Here is an 18,722-nt window from a genome sequence, read left to right on the forward strand (position 1 = left end):
ATCTAATCAGCTGCTAGCATCAACACTAATAGTGCTTTTTACTGATTACTTACAGTAGTTTAGATCTCAGACATGCCAAAAAGACGCCCCTTCCAATGCCTACTTTCCTTTTATCAGCAGCAAACCCACGTTCTACTTTGTAACTGCACCATTAGATGCAGAGACCAGTTACAAACCACAGTAGAAGAAAAGCTGGAAGGAGGAAGGAGACAGTCTAAAAAGTTTTAGGCTGCAACTCCATCCCCTCAGTGACTTGGCATTTACAAAGATACTCTATGGTGCCTTTAGAACACACTAATATTAGTCTACATATTTATATCATAGAAACCTTTATGGATATATTACTCCACCTGAAGTTTCTTTAAGGTTATTTGTTAAACTGATTTGTCAAATTTAAATGAGCCAGGAAATAAAAAAACCCTGAAGTTACCAAATAGCTCAGCACAGTTTTAGTGCACCAAATGAAACAAAAATAAACCTATGGCCTGCAAGTAATAATTCATTCTTCCTTTTCTTTGGTTGCTTGTTTGTAAACAAAGATGTGATTTTATTTTAAATCAGCTCCTTTCAGACAACTTATAGATTATTTCCCCCTCCACACAAATTCACTAGCCCAAAACTTTTGCTAAAAATAAAGTGCTCGTATTATTTTAAATCTACTTCAAGGCTTTTCAATGGGCTTATCCATATTCATGGATTTTTTTAAAAAGCAGAACAAAACTGGTTTAGGATGTATTTCCAAGCTTCCTAGTGTAACTTTAGAACAACAAGGTAGATTTAATTTTTACAGGTTAAGACTATTCTAAATGATTGGATTTCGTGTTTTATTCAAGTCTGCTGAAGTTTGAATTTACTAACAACAATTGTGAGTCCATCTCCTGGCATTATATTGACCGATTGCTATCTATCATTAGAAAATAGGTCCCACGAGTGGAGATGACTGAAAACAATGCAGCACAGACAGGAAAACAGAAGCAGGGGGGGAATCCATTTTAGGTATCTCTACATAGTCACAACTTCAGATATGTTCAAGAATGTGAAGACTTTAAAGCAAACAAACAAACAACAAACCCCAAACCCATCAGCATACTTACTGGTACGGATCCCTTTCCACTACAGTTATCAGTTGTCATGATTTTGCCTATGGCTCCTTCCTCACTTAAAGCTCCATGTAAACCCACAGGAGGTCCACTTTCAGCAGTTTTTGTGGTTTCTTCTAACTGTAGAAGATTCAGAGGAGAACTGCACCTTGACTGGAACAGAGGTGGCGAAGCCTGGTCTTGAGGACCCACTGACTGTGGAGTGCAGGAACGGGATGGCTCATTTCGTGGCTCTGTGACAGGAACCTTTTCACTCTCTGCTGGTGGATTATAATGGAATGGCTGTGTTGGAAAAAATGCCTGTTGTGGGAAAGGGCTGGGTGTAGCAAATGGCTGTGTCGGAAATACTGTCTGTGAAGGGAAAGTGGAATGGGCAGGGAAGTTGGGTTGGCTGTGGTAAAGCGTTTGAGGTAAGTTATTGTTCATCTCTGGGTAGACATAGTTGGGGAGCACGAGAGCTACAACAGGTGTCATGAGGGGTGCAGAGAACTGGGATGGTTGCATAGGACAAGTATTTCCAGAGTCTGTCAACTGATTAAAACCAGAGAGTGAAGTCTCAGGAGCTGGTGGCACAGTCCCTGCTGCAGGAAAAACAGGAAGTGGATATGCAGGCATAACAGTGGGAAAAGACATCGCTGAATAGCTCGCTTGTGAAGTGTCTGATGGTGACCAAGCAGTAGTATTTAAACCTTGAAGGGGGAACCGATGGGGAAGTTTAGTTCCAGAAGTTGTACTGTCTGAAGACTCCTGTGGTTTAATGCGCTTCGATTTCCTGTTCTTTCCACTTTTCTTCCAAGGCTGTTCCATTCCAGAAGTGGCATTTCTTTGTCCACGGCCACCTGCAAAAAAACCCCAAACATCAGGAAGGATCCTACTTGCAATCTGATGTATCCCTCTCACCTTGTCATCCCTAAAAATTGCTCAAAACCGCAGTTCTGGACTTAGCCTACCCACGTGGAAGCATTTGGGAAGGGGTCAGGTTCACTTTTACCTCTAACACAAGAGTTGAGCTAACCAGGCAATAAAAACCATGCTGACACACTACAGAAGAACAGAGCAGCAGTGGACCAATTCAGGCTCAAATGTGTCACCCAAACAGCACAAAGCTGCAAAATAGTGGCCCCCAGAGGGGCAAACTTCTAATAACTCCAGCAATTACAATGAAAGCAGTATGGGACATGGCTGGAAGCATTTCTAGAGAGTTACGGTCATGCAGGTCCATAACTGAAAAGGTGAGGTGGGGGAGGGGAAGCAGAAGGAGATAAAGTACACATAAAGAAAAGAATTTCCTGAGGGCAAAAAAACCCATGCTACCTTTACAACCTTATTTTAGAAGTCTGCACCAAGCAACTCTTCCCTAGGCAAAGGCTGTCAGTTCATCCAATTACAGACATAAGGAAATCCATAAAATATCTTCTGGCACTAAAATCTGCTCAAACTTTTAGTTTGTCTAAAGCTTATTTAAGATAGGTTGAAAGCTTATCAAGTATAAAGAATGCAAGCGGACTAAAGGATTCCGGAACAGGTTTCCTAAATCAAGGACCTGCATAACTATTAAATAAAAGATGAAAGATAAGAATCTGCAAAAAAAATGCTTAGCAGTGTCTGACTTCTGTTCCAAGTCAAGTAAGGACTGAAATGGGAACAAAGGCAGATCAGTATCAAGCACTTCTGAAAATGCAATCCGGAGTTCCTAATCCTAATAAACAAAACAATTTCACTATTACAGCTAGTCTGTTCCGTTTCCATCCCACTGATCACATGATTAATTTAAAGGCAACCAAACAATCTGATGATTGTTTCCCTGATTACACAATAGTGGGAGAAACTGGATGTAAAAGAAAGGGGCTAAAAACAAAACAAAACCACAAACCTTAAAAGAAGACAGATGGAAAGACAGAAGGAAAAGAAAAGCAAGGGCATACAAGCATAGATATAGTAAAGCAAACACACTAAAGCATGGGTTTTGTCCCTTGAAAGTAGATGCATGACATCAATACTATAACGAACAGATAAAAATCAAAACATTAGTTACTAAAATGTCAGTTATTACATTAAAAGCTATATTCTACTCTCAATCTTCAAGCAAGACTTATTAGAAAGAATTTTTCTCTGGACTTTAAAAATAGCATGCAACTGTCACTATTCGCAGTGGCCCCACAATACAGCTAAAAATGGAAATGCCCTCTCAACGGGATGTACTTCCTATATAAATTCAAGTTTTATCATGAAAACTATTGCCATACCACGTTCACCAGGCCGTCCTTTTGGTTTATCTTGTAAGTAGTAATTGCAGTGGGACTGAAAAATATTAAATTTCTTGATTTCTTTAAACTTATTCAAAAAGCTCTGCTCCTCTTTTTGCGTATGTACTGCAAGGACTTCCTTTGTAAGTCCCAGTTTTTTAAATGGCTCCTTTTCTTGATTTACATGCGCAGAGCTAGATGGAGGGGCAAGAAGTTGGCCATCTAAGAGTTCTGCTCCACTTGGACCATCTTCTATCATTTCTAGAAATAGGAGGAAAAACAATAAATCAAGATGAAGTAAAATAAGCTTTGCATAGGCATTTTTAAGCTATTACAATTCTGTAATAATCTTGCTTTAAGTTTAAGATACAAATTCTGTCTCTATTTTTTTCCAATTCCATAGGAACATTTTAACTGTAAGAAAAATGTAAGTCACAAGCAGATACTAGCTGTTCACATCTGAACTTTAAACTTGTGGCAAGTGCCATTTTGGAGAAGATTTATTAGCAAAAATCATACCTAATTCAGGTTGTGTTTTTTTGTCTCCAACATGAACAATGGTGCTACTGTAGCTGCACTGACTTGTCAGAGAGACAACACTTTCAGGCTTGCCAGGTAGGGCCAAAGATGTCAAGTGAGCACCAACCACTGGGGGACCATTCGGTTTACCAGATGCCTTCAACACAGCAGGATCTATTAAAAGAAATAAAGTTGTAGTTTACTGAACATAAACAATAGCAAATGCAAGTTATATGTTGCTAGGGTTGCAAAACAGTAGAGGCTAAACTGTGCCTGACAAGGCACAAAACAAACATTTTACTTAACTTTATGCATTCCACCAAGAACGTTTTAGGAACAGAATGACTTCTCAGCAACAAAATCCAATCCTCTACTTTCACATACAGCCAAACCAAATCTTTTCGACGAAGGACTTTCTGCTTTTTCCTAGTCCTCACTCTTCTTTCATGGAACAGTTTTGGAAGAAAGTTTTAGTCTTTTTCCAGACTAAAATTAAGTCCCGCCCAGCTCCCATATTGTTGTACACTAATCTCTGTCATTAGCTTGTTATCCTAACAGCTTTGCTCCAAGCATCCACCTATTTAAATTCTCTCACCTGAAAGCTGTACACAATAATCCAGCAGAGGTCATACCAGTGCCTCATAAACCAGCAGTAAGACATTCCTTCTGTAACAGGAATACTTGGCATAACATACGTTTACAAACTAAAGTTTGCCTTTTTCCTGACTAGAGTATGCTGGTGGCTTCATCATTCTCAGTCACGAGTGCACCAAAAAAATAAGTGAACCCACATCTTTTCCTGTCAAGTACAACTGATCAGACTCCAAATGACAGCAGTGTTCCTAATTGCACGATGCTAGTTCCACCATTTCTTCCTCTCTAATTCTCAAGGCATCTCAATTCCTTCTACAGACATTTTGTTCCTTTGTATAGTGATACCTTCCAATTTGATTCTAAAAGCTGCATTAGAACTTCTTTTTGAAGTTCATCAAAAGGAAATATAGACAAGATCATTCCCCAAGACCAATTTTGGAGAAACTCCACTAGATACTTCCCTTTCAGCCTCATATAATGACGTGGTTGTATCAGCAAGTATCTCATTTATGTATAGTTCTTTACCAGTCTCACAATTCTTGCACTAACCAAACAGTTACATTCTTCACTTTAGCTTCCCATCCAGACAGAGACCATATCAAATGCTATACCTAAGTCCTAAAAGATTACGTTAATGTTTTTGCCTACAGCAGACTTTTTAGATAGCTATCCTCAGTAATCCCCATCTTTTATTTTCATGGCGGAACAGTCCTTTCAAATGGGTTCTTGTGCCTCACACAACACCAAGTGAAGTCTGATGCTACATTTTATCATCTCCTGTTCCTTTTCTCTTTTAATGTCGACAAAGAAGAAACAGAAGTGTAATATGCACATTTTTGTTGCAATTAATTAGCTGCCAGGTTCTTCAGCTGGTTGTTCCTACAAGCCTCAACCGTGAAACAAAGTTTTTTATGTTTGATAATGATTCAAGTCCTAAAACTCAAAATCCTGCTGTATGTAGAATTTTGTACGCTATCCTACGTACAACATAAATAAGCTTATTGCATCTACGATCCATATATTCAATCAAATCCTCAGTATTTTGATTGTAGGGAAGATTTGCATGATAAAACTTAGATCACCAAACTTCTAGCGCTGAGAAAGTAACTATGAGGTCATGTGTAAGCTACATTTGAGGTTATTCTGCAAAGAAGTAACATCCAACTGGCTGCTAGCAAAAATCAATCAAGAAAAAGATGTGACGTAGAGATACCTCCCAAGGGCTGCATACCATTATCAGCTGGTTTTTGTTCATGAACTCCAGAATTCAGTGATGCAACACTTGATGAAGCTTCGCATTTTCTTTTTGCTGTACCAGGCACATTACAACTCTCCAAGTACCTAAAATACAATGATTTAATAGTATTAGATATACAAGTCTTAAGTCTAGAGATAAAGAGTCATTTACACACTGGTTGCTTACCTGATGACACTGTCCAAACAGCTAATCTGTTGATAAGAATATACGGGTTGTTCTTTCCAAGCCAACTCTTCAGTAGTCACATTTTTAGGAGTGGCTGTTCCTGCAGTATCCTTTCCCCCTACATCTTTCACCTGGCCACCAGGACCACTTTGTTTTTCTGTGAAAAGAGATACTGCTATTATGTAATTATGGCATTAAATCCTTGCAAATTCCCCTAAAAGCAACACTAAAAGTTCTCATTTATACATATTTCTTAACAGGTCACAAGTTAACCACTGTAAAGCAAGTAAGTGGTTTGCGCACTAATAGATGAACACTGTGTAAATATTTTCCTGTCCTTATGGATTCTTGGAGGTGTGAAGTTTAGTTACGTTGATGCATATGGATCCAAAGGGAATAGATATTATGGCTGTAAGAGAATAGATATCATTAGAGTTGAAACACACTCAGTATGGGGACAAGTCTAGCGCCCATAAGTTATAACAAATTACTAGAAGAATAACCTATTAATGTATGCAGAATTTAAATCTTATTAGTAAGATTGTCATTTAGCAACTTAATTCCTGAGGTTACAATACAAATAAGAACGACAATATCCATAACATTTTCCTCCACCTAACAGAAAAGATGTTTGACTTGTATGCAAACATCAGCTACAACTAAGGTGCTTCAAAACAACATCTTTAGGACATGCCTTAACCGTGTGTTATACCATTATCAATTCAGACATAGCTCAACACAATATTTTCCTGAACACAACAGAGAGAAGACAGAGGACAATCATTTGAATTGATGAAAATGCTGTCTTTATGCATTGATTAGAATTAAAGTAGAAAAAAAGATCCTACTGTCATATTATATAAGGCACCAGTGCAATAGACTAATACTTAGATTAACTCGCTAATGTCTTACCTGCAAAAGGCTCTCTCTTATATTCCAGTTTTGCTTTATTGTCCGTGAAAATACGCTGTCCTTTATTTTTGACCTTACGGGCATCTTGACAAACCTCCTGAAAGCGGGTCATTAAAAAGAGTTATTACCAAATTCTGATTAAAACATCATGCATAATGATTCCTCCGTAAACTAATTCTAACCTCAGTTAATCTCTATCTTACAATTAGTCTGATCACCGGAGAAATCCTGATGTACAGAATTTTATTGGGCAGCAGCAGAATTTTGGGAATTGGAAAAAAGAAAAAATATAAAGTATGTCTTTGTAAACAATTATTCTAGGTCCTTCCAACCTAGGCAATTCTATGATTCCATTTTGTTTAATATGGTTGAATGACTTGGATAGGCAAATATAAAAATATATTATAAAGATGACTCGAGAAAAAAAAAAAACAACCCACACACAACAATATCACTTGGTAAACAAAATATGGCTACTAAGACAGAGAACTTTTTGTGCTAGAAGTTTAAACAAGCACTGACAGGATGTTATAGAACTATATTATAACAATCTTCACTATCTGTGGAAACAGTGAAGGAAAAGTTAGGTATCTATTTCCCTCAAAACCAAGATGTCCTTCAACATTACTTTTCTGCATATCTCTGAAATGTAGTAAGTTATCTGTTAAATAAAAAAAAATCCAGAGACTTCATCTGCTTAGGCCACTAGTGGTTAAGGACTGGAAGCCAGGAAAGTGACCACCTTGGCAAGAGCAGCAGTCTGCCATGCCTGATCACAGAAGCAGAAGTCAGATTTGGAAGAATTAGCCTATAAGCAATATAAATAAGTAAAGGAAAATTTTGGCTTCCCAAATTAAACGCAACTCAGGGAGCTACACCAAACTTGGAAAGAACATCATCAGGAAAGCCAAAATGACTAGAGATGTTAAAAAGTACAGCTCCTTTGACTGCAAACATATTCAGTACATTACTGTCTGTCTGATTTACTTTGCCGATGGAATAGTTCTGTTAATTTTCCCAGACATATAACAGATAACAGACATTAGAATAAGTTAATACACTGTACAGGTTTAAATACACACAGACTTTCATGCCTATAACAATGCTTCAGTACCCTGAGACTTCATCTACACCAGAAAAGTTTATTCCTCTGGACAGAAAGTTTTTTTCCATGTTAAACAAAACAGAAAGACGACTTTTTCCTTATTCTTTCTTCCATCCTTAATTTGAAAGAGTTATGCTAAAAGTAAAAAAAGCCCACTTTTACTAGTTTGTTTTTTGCCGCATACTTGAATAAGAAACCCCAAACCTACCGGTTTATCCTTATGAGCATCTTCATTATTATTTCCTGTGCTGTCACTGGAGGATGCCACGCTCATTAAGTGCTCATGTGAACCGTTGCTACCTAGACTTCCATAGCCACTGGATCCACTGTTGTGTACAGGCTGTTAACAATAACAAAATATATATACACACACACATATATACATACACACATCCCCCTCAGCACATCCGCTTTAAACAAAACTGAAATCGTTACCACTAATTCCATGTGACAAAAAAAGGATTTATTTTAGTGGGTGTAGGTTTTTTGTGAGGACTCCATAGCTGCATGAAATCTTTAAAATACCAACTGGAGCTTTAACATACTTCAGTAAGTCTTGTCTGGTAATCATGAGTGCAAGTAATTTCCAGGATTGTAGCCAGAAATTCCAGTACACTAGTTGACAGCTAAACAAAACATCACACAAAGATAAACGCCCCTTCTTCAGTGGGAAATGAAAAGGGTAACATTACAGCACATGCTGTACCTGCAATAATAGTCGATAGATTTGCTCAGTGATTTCCTGAACACTGGGATGAAGGATTCGATCCTCTGTGTAGTTGGGTGCGGCAAAGACGTCTTCATTTAAGGGACCTCTGCATAAACCAAAAATATCACAGCTCATTACAAATGCAAGTATTTCAGTCACAGAGAGACCACAACTTCAATTTACCATCTATATGTAGTAAACAGAATCTGATGCTTACTTGATTGCATCTACAATCTTTGAATCTGATAAGATACATACCCTTAGTCACTTTGAGCATGACTTCCCTCTTCTGAAGCAACTATTGACAGTATTAGCAGAATTTGAAGGACTTCATATTTCTTTTTAAAGCAGTTACTATGTCACAAAACCCAAGTTTAAAAAGGAAGCAATTTGTATGTGTGACTTTTTTCCCCCCTGAAAATCCCTTATGTCTTTCTTAAGGATCACTATGTAAACCCAAGGGGAGGAAAAATAAAAATAAATATACAAAAATATCTTAAAGTCCCAACAGTTTATTGACTTACGTCCTAACTTTGTGTCTTCCAATAATAAATGAAACTTTTCGACTCCAAGGATTGATGAAACTGGACCAGCTAGTGTCCATGGTTATATAATCACCATTTCTAGTGCAAAACCTGATCGGTGAATAGTCAAAAGGCTGTCCTCCATACTGAAGTACTGTATGAACAATTCAAAAAGAAATTTCAATTTAATATTCGCACAATTCTACTTAACGAGTCAAGATTTTACAACAAATTGCAAAGGAGGAAGATGATATTTGAAGGAACAAATACCAGATACGTTGATTCATTTAGAAATGCTGGGCTACCAGAATAAGCAGATCTTCATAATTTAGTATATTTACTATAATTTACTTGACTACGTCAAGAAAAATCACCTTCAGAACGCAACAAGTTAAAGATGACTGAAGAAACAGCTTTACGTTTTCAAAGTTTAACAAATTAACATTGCCAGAATGGCTCTTATTTTCTTCTCTATGAAATAAGAAAGATTACCATTTAAAGTGTGACAACTTCTATCACTGCATTCCCAAGAAAATTTTCTTTATGTATGAAATGTTCATTTACAGTTAATTTGTTTACAGCACACGCATATGCTTCACATCAAACATGAAATGGAGAGGTTTCTCATTGTCATGTATTTGCATTAAGAATCAAATTGTAGAGTAAAGAATTCGGTATTTACTTGCAGAAAAATTCACAGCCACAATTGATTTTCACCTCCTACTTGCTGAGGTTTTTGTAGCCATTATTATTAACTTCTAAAAAAAAAAAATAATTATATTTATGCCACAGTAAGAGATTACATACTTTTTTTGTGAATTGCTAGCATTAAGGGTCTGTCATTTGGGTGAAGGTGCACCAAGACTGGTGTTCCTATTAAGTCCTGAGGTAGGTATCCCAACAGAGGTACTGCTCTGGGGAAAGAAAAACAAAAACAAATAAAAATAAAAATCAAGTGGAGTAAGTGTATATTTAATCTTTAGTATGTTTCCATTTTAAGTTTTCTTCGCTCTTTTTCCTATAAAGAGAATGAAGAATTGTAAGTTTAGATTTGGGGAAACAGCAGTGCCAACTTAATAGCAGTAGTACTCTTTGAACAACCTGGTTTTTGTTTGTGAGGTGGCTTGATTTTTTTGGTAACTTTACAAAACACCACCATTAGACTAAATCAAGGAGTCTGTTACAGCAGTTCTGTCTTTTTTTATGCTGCCTAGAGGATAAATACTTACCCTAATTTTAAAAGAGCATTAATAAAGTTTAATCTTGTAAAACTCTCTTGAAGGTAAGCAGTACCCCAATCTATGGGCTGCAAGCCAAGGCTAAGGATCACAGGATTACTGTAGCTGAACTAGCAACAGGGTAGTTGACCAGGACTTTTTCACAGGCAGGTCAAGAGTTCAACTCAGAGTAGCTGCAGGGAAGCAAGCTTATTAATTAAGATAGAGAATTAAAAGTAACATTACTGAATTCCTGCACGTTATCAATGACCAATTACGATGATGTGAACAACTAACTAATGTGATAGTTTTCATTGATTGCTTCCAGCATTCATATTAAGGAGAAAGAGTGAAAGTTCACAAGTGTCGCTTTGCACCTTGCCCTGGAAGCTAAACACCAAAAATATGTTTTGGAAAAAAAAAAAATGCATTAAAAGTCAATACAACTCAGTAATGTTTAAGAAGTTGCCAGATGCCAATGAATCATCTGGTAAACCGCAAGCGCTGTATACCTTTCCCCCAGCGCCATTCACTGACAAAGGCCCAGGAGCAGACAGATACTCAGGTATCTGAATAGCTTTAATGAAGAGCTTACCCGCAGTGCAGCACACACACAGGTTCTGTGTTGTGTTGGAACTCAAAAGCATTATGGGACAAATGCCCTCAACGTTGCATTTCCAATAACCCACTGGGATTAGACCAGTTACCCAAAACAGAGGCTGAGATATTCAGGGGAAAATAAGGATAGCAACTAATGCCTTATTATTGAAGCAATTAGTTAAATAATGAGTCTTAAAAGCTTGTGGAACATCTCAAGCAACAACTTTACAAAGCTGAAACTCGTACCAAATCATATCATTTTGACACATTGACATTTCAAAACGCTGCCAGGTTCAAAGCACATAAAAGTTGTGCCGTTCGAGGAGTTTAAAATACCAATCATCTCTGAATGACTTCAGTTAGGACTTCATCAAATAATGTTCTAAGAAGTAGAAGAAAACATGAGGTTTTGTTCACACTGCTCCTATTTTTTGCCACCTGCTTTATGAAAGCCGGGCAAACTCTACATTTGTTCGTGCTGCGACAGAACACCTACCCTGAAAGGGATCAAATTTTAAACTGTTATTTATTAACCTAGTTATAAAGAAAGATGCAAATGTAGTCACCTCTAATGCAAAACAAGCAAACAAAAAAATTCCCTATGCATTTTTTTACTGATATGAAGATAACTGAAAGAGTCAGGGATATAGAATGTTAGAGAGATGACTAGAGATTCAGCTGGGCTCGCCTGTTCCAATGAAGAGGCGGGCTAAGGAATGATGCAGGAGCTTCCCGCAACTACTGTAAAGAGGAGTTACAAAGATGGAGTTAAATTTTCTTGATGGTGCCAGACAATAAAACTAGGGGCAATGGCCCCAGATTGCTGTTTGGAAAGCTTATGCTGGATGTCAGGAAAAGTTTTTTAACAAAGCGAGTAGTGCAACACAGGAACAGTTTCCCATACCGATTGGGTAATCTCTGTCCTTGCAGGTTTTCAGGCATTATTGAGACCAGGTCGCAGCTGACCTAACCTAGAACTGGGCAACAGTTTCATCTCAAGCAAAAGGCTGGAAAGAGAACTCCAGCATTCCCTTCCAACCAACATTTCTGTGATCTTATAATGCTGTATTCGAGAATACTTAATTTACTATCTACTAGAGGCAGTACCTCAGCATCATTATGCTTCCTATAATGAATAACTCAAAATAATTCAGAGTTTAAGTTAATAAACTAATTTTATGAATGCAAATGCACATATGGCATAAAAATGGCTGATGAGGAGAGGCAGCAGGTTTAGTTTGTGTTTTATAGAATGACATTTAAAGTGCCAAAACAACATGAATAAGATGTCTCTTTATACTCTTATTGCAAGTTAAATAGGAAATCGCTTTAAATTCATCTACTAAGATTACTCCACTATGAACTCCACAGAAGTCCTTACACCCACCATACACATCAAGTATCAACTATATTTCAAAGACAAATACATACAGGAATGATCCACTTAATTTCAGGAAAATATTTATTTTTACCTATTCTCTGCAGTGATCCACTTGTAGAGTTAGGACAAATAAGCATTCTAACCCATGAACACATACTGATTACAGAATTAACTTCATTTTATGCAAGTCAGACAACAGTTTCAGCACTACATTATGAATAATTCTCACTCAACAGCAGGTGTTCAGTTGTATGATTTTAAATATCAGACTCCGTTTTCTCTAAGAACCTATTGTTTTGTGTATTCCACCTAAATATGCTAATTCCACCTAATAATTCTGGAGAGTTATAAAGATTAATAAACTGCATATGCATATCTTGGTAAACATTTATCTGGCTGCCAATGCTCTTGGGAGTTAAATAATTAAAAGCAAAATTAACCATACATATCGCAAGAACAGAAATAAGTGAAGCAAAGTCCTAATATCAGGCCAAGATGTAATCGAACCTCACTGTGAGTGTTCAAAAATGGTATTTGAGAATAAGTGTTAACACCAGAATAACAGGAAAGAAGCTTCCACAGTAGCTATAGAGAAGGGATTTTCCATAGTCACACCACCCAAGCCCAAGAATAAGGGCAAAGCTCTCCATTCCTCCACTCAGTAGTATTGCCATTTCTGTTAAGTGACTACTGGAAATAAATGAGCTGGGGGTGCACAGAGGAAGGGAAGCTTTACATTGTGTCATTAGCCTATTTGGAAAGATAAACCCACCCTGCAAAGTTGCAGTTGGCTTGGAGCATTCTTAGAATGCTTAAAAACAAGAGGAGGGGAGATCTCAGAAGTCAGATGCTACTAATTTAGTTTTCACTAAGGAGAAAAAAAAAAACAAAATAAAATCCCACATATAGCACATCAGAAACCATCATGAAGAAAGTATCAAATAAAACAAGTGGAGAGAAAGAGAAAGAAACGGAAAAGGCAGCCTGTGCTTTCAATTTGGGAACAAGTGAATTCTCTAGTCAAGTCTTCAAAACACTATGATATTCCAAAATGCTTCCTTGTCCTTAAAAGCTTGTTGAGATTATCGCCTCCTCCTCAGCCAAGTACACTCCTGACTCTGAAGGAGTGTCTGCCGTTCTTTTGATAGACCTCGTCTTTCCATCACCTAAACATCCTTTGAAAGGCCCCAGGCAAAAGTGATTTGGAAGACTAAAGGAAAGCTTGGCTTACACCTTAATCCCTGAGCCTCTGTGTATGCCTTAATATCACAAGCGGCATATTTGGTTCTACTCTGAAATCTGAATACTTACTCTAATCAGCTTCCATGACTGCCAAAGCAATGTGAAGTCTTCAACCAGTAGAATTTTAGTAGTTTTTGTATACAGACAACAACAGCAAGAACTACGAAGACTAGTTTGAACTGAGAACATAGAATATATATTCTTTTTTTTTTTAAAAAGGAAAAAAAAAAAGGTCTAATGTTGCATTTAAAACACACACCTCTGGGTGTATCTGGGCCAGCACAAAGTGACAGCAGCATATTGTTTGTTATTAATCGGGTCAAACTTAAAAAAAAAAAAACAAACAACAAAACCCAACAAAAACCAAAACCACCTAAAAATCTCAAACAGGTAATGATTCTTAGCACAGGAATTTTCCTGACTGTGGGTTTCATTCATTGAATTTATGTCCAGATTTGCCCCAGATCAAAGGAAAATGGAAGAACAAGTTGTGAGCAGGCAAATAGTTTTCCACTTAAATACCACAGTGTAATGCTTTCACGCTTAGTGAAAATTGAGGGAGGTGCATTTCTTGGGTTAACTACTCTTCAGTAGTCACATAATTTAACCACACACAGACATCTTAATTAAATCCTAAAAACACTTGTAAAGATACTGGATAGCTTGCTTAACAGTAAATGAAAAAAGAATATTTTTTGTAAGTTACCTTTCATCTACATCCTGGAACAAACAGGTCGGTGTGTGTGTAGTTGTAAAAATTCTTTTATCAGGAGGAATTCTGGGTGCTGAGAGAAAAATAAAAGCAGATTAACAAGTGGGGGGTCTTTGCATACATAAAATACTTCAAGCTATACTGTATAATACTAAGTCTAAATGTCTAAAAGCATATAGGAAAGCAGCTTGCTAGCTCACAGCCTCTCAACAAGGACAAAGAACAGAACCGGTTATCTTTCACTTTAACAAAACCCGAGATCACTGACAGTAACTCATATAGTTGGCTTTCTTAGGCTGAAATTCTGTTGTGCTACCCCGCATGGAAATACCTGTAGCAGAACACAGAACAGCTCTTAGAACAGGAAACCAAACAAGCCTTTGTGCATTCAAAGGATTACCTTCATAACCAGAATGTACTTTTTCTGCAAGCAACACACAGCAAAGCTGGTCCTCTGCTATTTCCGGATCTTGCACTTTGATAAGGTAAGGAGTCATCCGAAACGGGTGATAGCAAATCTCATTTTCACGCTCCTTTCCTGCACTAATAATTAAATGGAGTTAATTATTTCAACAGATCAATCTTATGTTAAACAAAGTTTTAATTCACCTATTGTAATTTCCTCATGACACAAGGACTGCATGATAGCTCCTAAAATAGCACCCAAGAACTTAACTTTCTGAATTCTTTTTTTTTTTTTGGTAGAAGAGAAGCTAATTCTGATAGCACCCTTTGCATACCAACTGCAATAAAAAAAATATTGTCCTCTCTACTGCCCGAAATAAAAAGATCCATAATTGCTTTAAATGGAAGTTTGATGGAAAAAAAAATACCCACCTCCTATGATAAAGTTATTCTGTTGATCCAGTAATGCTAATCTGTGACATTACACCCTTCAGAGGGATGAATTTATAGCTGTATTTTATAAAGACTGCTATATCCCCTCAGTTAACATAAAGACCTTCTTTTACTCAATATTTATCCAATTTAAACAGAACAAAGACTCAGAAATTCTTACCTATAATAACAGTTATTTACTTAGTAAGAATCCAAAGCATAGTAAAGAAAATAAAAGCCATCTACACAGTGACCAAGAAAAAAAAAAAATTTGTAATATGTTTATAGCAACACAGCTACAATAACACCAACAGTACTTTTACAATACATCCAATCCAATGCTCTGGAGCAGTGCATTGTGTCCAATTTGTTTACTTTAGCCATACCCTAACAATCAGTATTTATTTACTCCAGAAGTAATTGAGTAGTAGGATGCACAATTTTTGGTTTTGAAAATGCTACCAGAGAGGCAATAAGCAGCAAGAAATCAAATTGCACAAGAAGCAGCACGGAGTAAATTGCCAACATTTCCTAAATAAAAGCAACTAAAGGGAGTGGGGGCAGGAAAAGAAGGAAGAAAAACAAAACCAAAGGAACCGTGTCATCCAGTAACTGCAAGAGAGACAAGTCACCCTCATGCATCTTTTTCTACGGAACACTTAAGATAAATTTAAGCTTAGACATTCGTCTTCTAGAATGAAGGAGACCCTGTAGCAGGTGCCAAACAGTTTAATTAACATGAACTAAGAATTTCCACAGCAGTAGGAGATACCATATCAGCTTCCTTTATGATGCAAAGGTCAATAGTCACCCCAATTAACTTCTAAGATGCAACTTCCTGAAATCACTTTGCAGTTTCCTCTGTAGCTTCTAGGAGTTAATCAACTAGAGGACATGCATATGTTTTGCCTTAAGTTCACATTATGGAAAAGTAAGAAACTTATATACCATATGGTTCTTATAAAAATAAAAATACTTTTGTAATGCATGGTTTCATAATATAACACTAAGCTTTATAATACTGTTGTCTTACCTGATGCGACAGAAAAAAGATTTCTCTTCCATGCAATCCTGGGTGGAAGACTCTAAAAATATTAAACATATTTCATAATGAGTTACAAATTACTATGAGATTATGATAGGTAAACCAAAAGTTTTTCCTTACGTGATAAAGGCAGAATTCTTTAAAAAGTTTATGTTCCCTGAAGTCTCCATATGTATTTGCTAAACAATGTACTTCATAAGCAACTAAATCTGAATGCCACTCAGATTCTGAGGCTAGCACGTGAATCACAGCTGCTTGCTTATTAAGCCTTTTGCCAAAGCCGTATCTAAACAGTTCTTCAGTTTGAGCTGTTTACTCTTATCAGCTTTCCCATTCTACTTTATAGCATTGACCAAAAATGTTTGATTATCTGGGACACCAGAATTTTACCTTTTTCCTAGAAAGGCACTAGGACAGCTAGATCATCAAATCCACTTACCACCCCGCCCTCCCACAAAAAAGCATTTTTCATGATGGCTTCCTCTCACCTTTTAAACCTCTATCCCTCCTGTTCCAGAGTAGCCACAGACTGATTTTCAAGGCAAGGACTGGTCTTTCATAGGCCTCAGCGCACAATACTTTTAGATATTATATTCTGTGGCAGCTGCTAGGATAATGTGCATAATAGTTCCACTTACTGCACTTTTGAGATTTAAAGCTATACATAAACATAATAAAACTACAGAAAATGTTTCAGAAAAAAAATTTGCATAACTGAATAAGATCTGCAATTAGGATCAGATGGTCAGAATTCACCACTGACCCTGTTTTGAGCCAGAGGTTGGACTACAGTCCTCAAAGGGTCCCTTCCAACCTGTGTTACGTATGCATTACTTAGTATATATTTATTGCTAATTGTTTTTTCAGATTAAACACAGCTCCACACTCTGACTTAACTTAATAGACTTAGTTTAAAATGGATTGGAATTTCAAACATTTAGAGCAGACGTTGAATTTCAAGTGTTTGGTTAAAATAGTTGGCAGCTATTTCTCAATTCCTAAGAGCTGTAGCTACACTAGTAAAACAATCCTCCCACAAACAAATATCAAAGTGCCCCGTGACCTCTGATCCTTCACCATTAGCATCCCTAACATCAGTTTTCTAAGGCTAAAAGAATAGAGATATGATTACACTTGATGAATGCAGAGTGATGGTAGCTGAAGTACATTTTTATACACTGTAATCAAGGTGTCCAGTATTCAAAAGGAAGGAGGCAGAATATTATCCTCCTTATATCTGAAGAAAGTATATATTAAAGAAAAACCGTGGTCATCTGATTGCTAGTAAAAGTGGAAAGCAAACCCACTATTCAGCATGAATACCTACGTTGTTTTCATTCATCATTTGGATGAAAGGGACACAAGAACCAATAAAGAATGAAATTCAGAAGAGTTTAAGCCAACACACAAGCTTTGCCGATTTCTAAAAGTGTGTTATACATCCAGTATTGTTCAGAGATGCATCTGTGTAATACCCTCAAAAAGTGATGAAGACAGATGGAAGGATATTAAAATCAGTTCAAGTATTTGCACGACAAAGTTCAGAGAAAAATGTGCTGTTGAGACTACTCACCAGCTCTATTGCAAATATTCCATGATGGTAATCTGTACGGGGTAGTAGATGTATAGAACACACTGACATCCTGAGGTGCCAAGAACTCCACAAATTTGGCATTTTTAAAATAACCCCTCTTACAGCGGAGAATAGAAGAAGCTTGATCAGAGATGTACAAAATTTTCCCAGAAATCAAAGAAACGGCTACTGCGAACATATCCTAAAAACAAAAATCTCAAATTATTTAGACAGTTTAAAACATTCTTCAACCCAGTATGTATTTCTTAGAAAAACACTTAAGATATAAAAGCATTAATAATTTCAAAATAAAAATTAAGGAAGTAATGTTAAACCGCATCAGTTCAGGGAGCAATAAAATAAAATTAATCTGCTTAAGAAGTAGACAGATGGTACACTTTTTGAACTATGCAATAATAACACAGGAGCATCTCACTGGTTACAAGCCCTAAATATCATTGCCTAAAATTTTATGATGCAAAATAAATTTATGAATTAAGAATTAAAGAGCTTTCAGCTATAAACCTGCACGTTTTCCTTGTGCTTGTTACAGGCTTATTTTACATTTATGAAATTCAACTGTTTTGTGAAAGGCTTTTTATGTTAGCTTGTCTGTCCACCGCAAAATGAAAAAAAGTGCTCTAAACCACTTGGTAAAATAATGAGTAGACAGGTGGAAGAAAAGTTCCACACAAGCATACACACACTCCACTCATATCGTTTCACGTTGCTTTTCTTGACACAGAAGAGTTTCCTGCGTCATAACTTTTAGTGCTCTATCCACTAACACTATACACAAACTTAAGAGCTGTCGTCAGAACACCGGTTTCACAAACTCGGATGCTTCAGATCAATTGAATAATGTTTATGATATTTGGCTGAAGTTCTCAGTTGTACTCTAGACTTCCTATTTATTTTACCTTGTGGGCAATATTTGCTACTCATAGATACAACAAAACGCACCTACTTCAAGCTAGGGAACA

General features: G+C 36.8%; 1 protein-coding gene across 11 annotated transcripts in view; it reads right to left on the reverse strand.

Moving 5' to 3' along the window:
• Positions 1-18,722, reverse strand: part of PER2 (period circadian regulator 2) — a 51,618-nt gene that overhangs the window by 8,487 nt on the left and 24,409 nt on the right. For all 11 annotated transcript variants that reach the window (XM_074590373.1, XM_074590375.1, XM_074590367.1 and 8 more), the window contains 14 exons: positions 17,740-17,941; positions 16,155-16,206; positions 14,685-14,827; positions 14,279-14,357; positions 9,940-10,046; positions 9,133-9,286; positions 8,606-8,714; positions 8,108-8,239; positions 6,795-6,891; positions 5,883-6,039; positions 5,691-5,800; positions 3,866-4,039; positions 3,347-3,607; positions 1,095-1,939 (listed from right to left, as the gene is read on the reverse strand). In XM_074590373.1, the coding sequence (XP_074446474.1) occupies positions 1,095-1,939; positions 3,347-3,607; positions 3,866-4,039; positions 5,691-5,800; positions 5,883-6,039; positions 6,795-6,891; positions 8,108-8,239; positions 8,606-8,714; positions 9,133-9,286; positions 9,940-10,046; positions 14,279-14,357; positions 14,685-14,827; positions 16,155-16,206; positions 17,740-17,941 (2,622 nt within the window). The remainder of the gene's footprint in view (positions 1-1,094; positions 1,940-3,346; positions 3,608-3,865; positions 4,040-5,690; positions 5,801-5,882; positions 6,040-6,794; positions 6,892-8,107; positions 8,240-8,605; positions 8,715-9,132; positions 9,287-9,939; positions 10,047-14,278; positions 14,358-14,684; positions 14,828-16,154; positions 16,207-17,739; positions 17,942-18,722) is intronic.

This window comes from Larus michahellis, chromosome 6 (assembly GCF_964199755.1).
Source record: "Larus michahellis chromosome 6, bLarMic1.1, whole genome shotgun sequence".
Lineage (NCBI taxonomy): Eukaryota > Metazoa > Chordata > Aves > Charadriiformes > Laridae > Larus > Larus michahellis.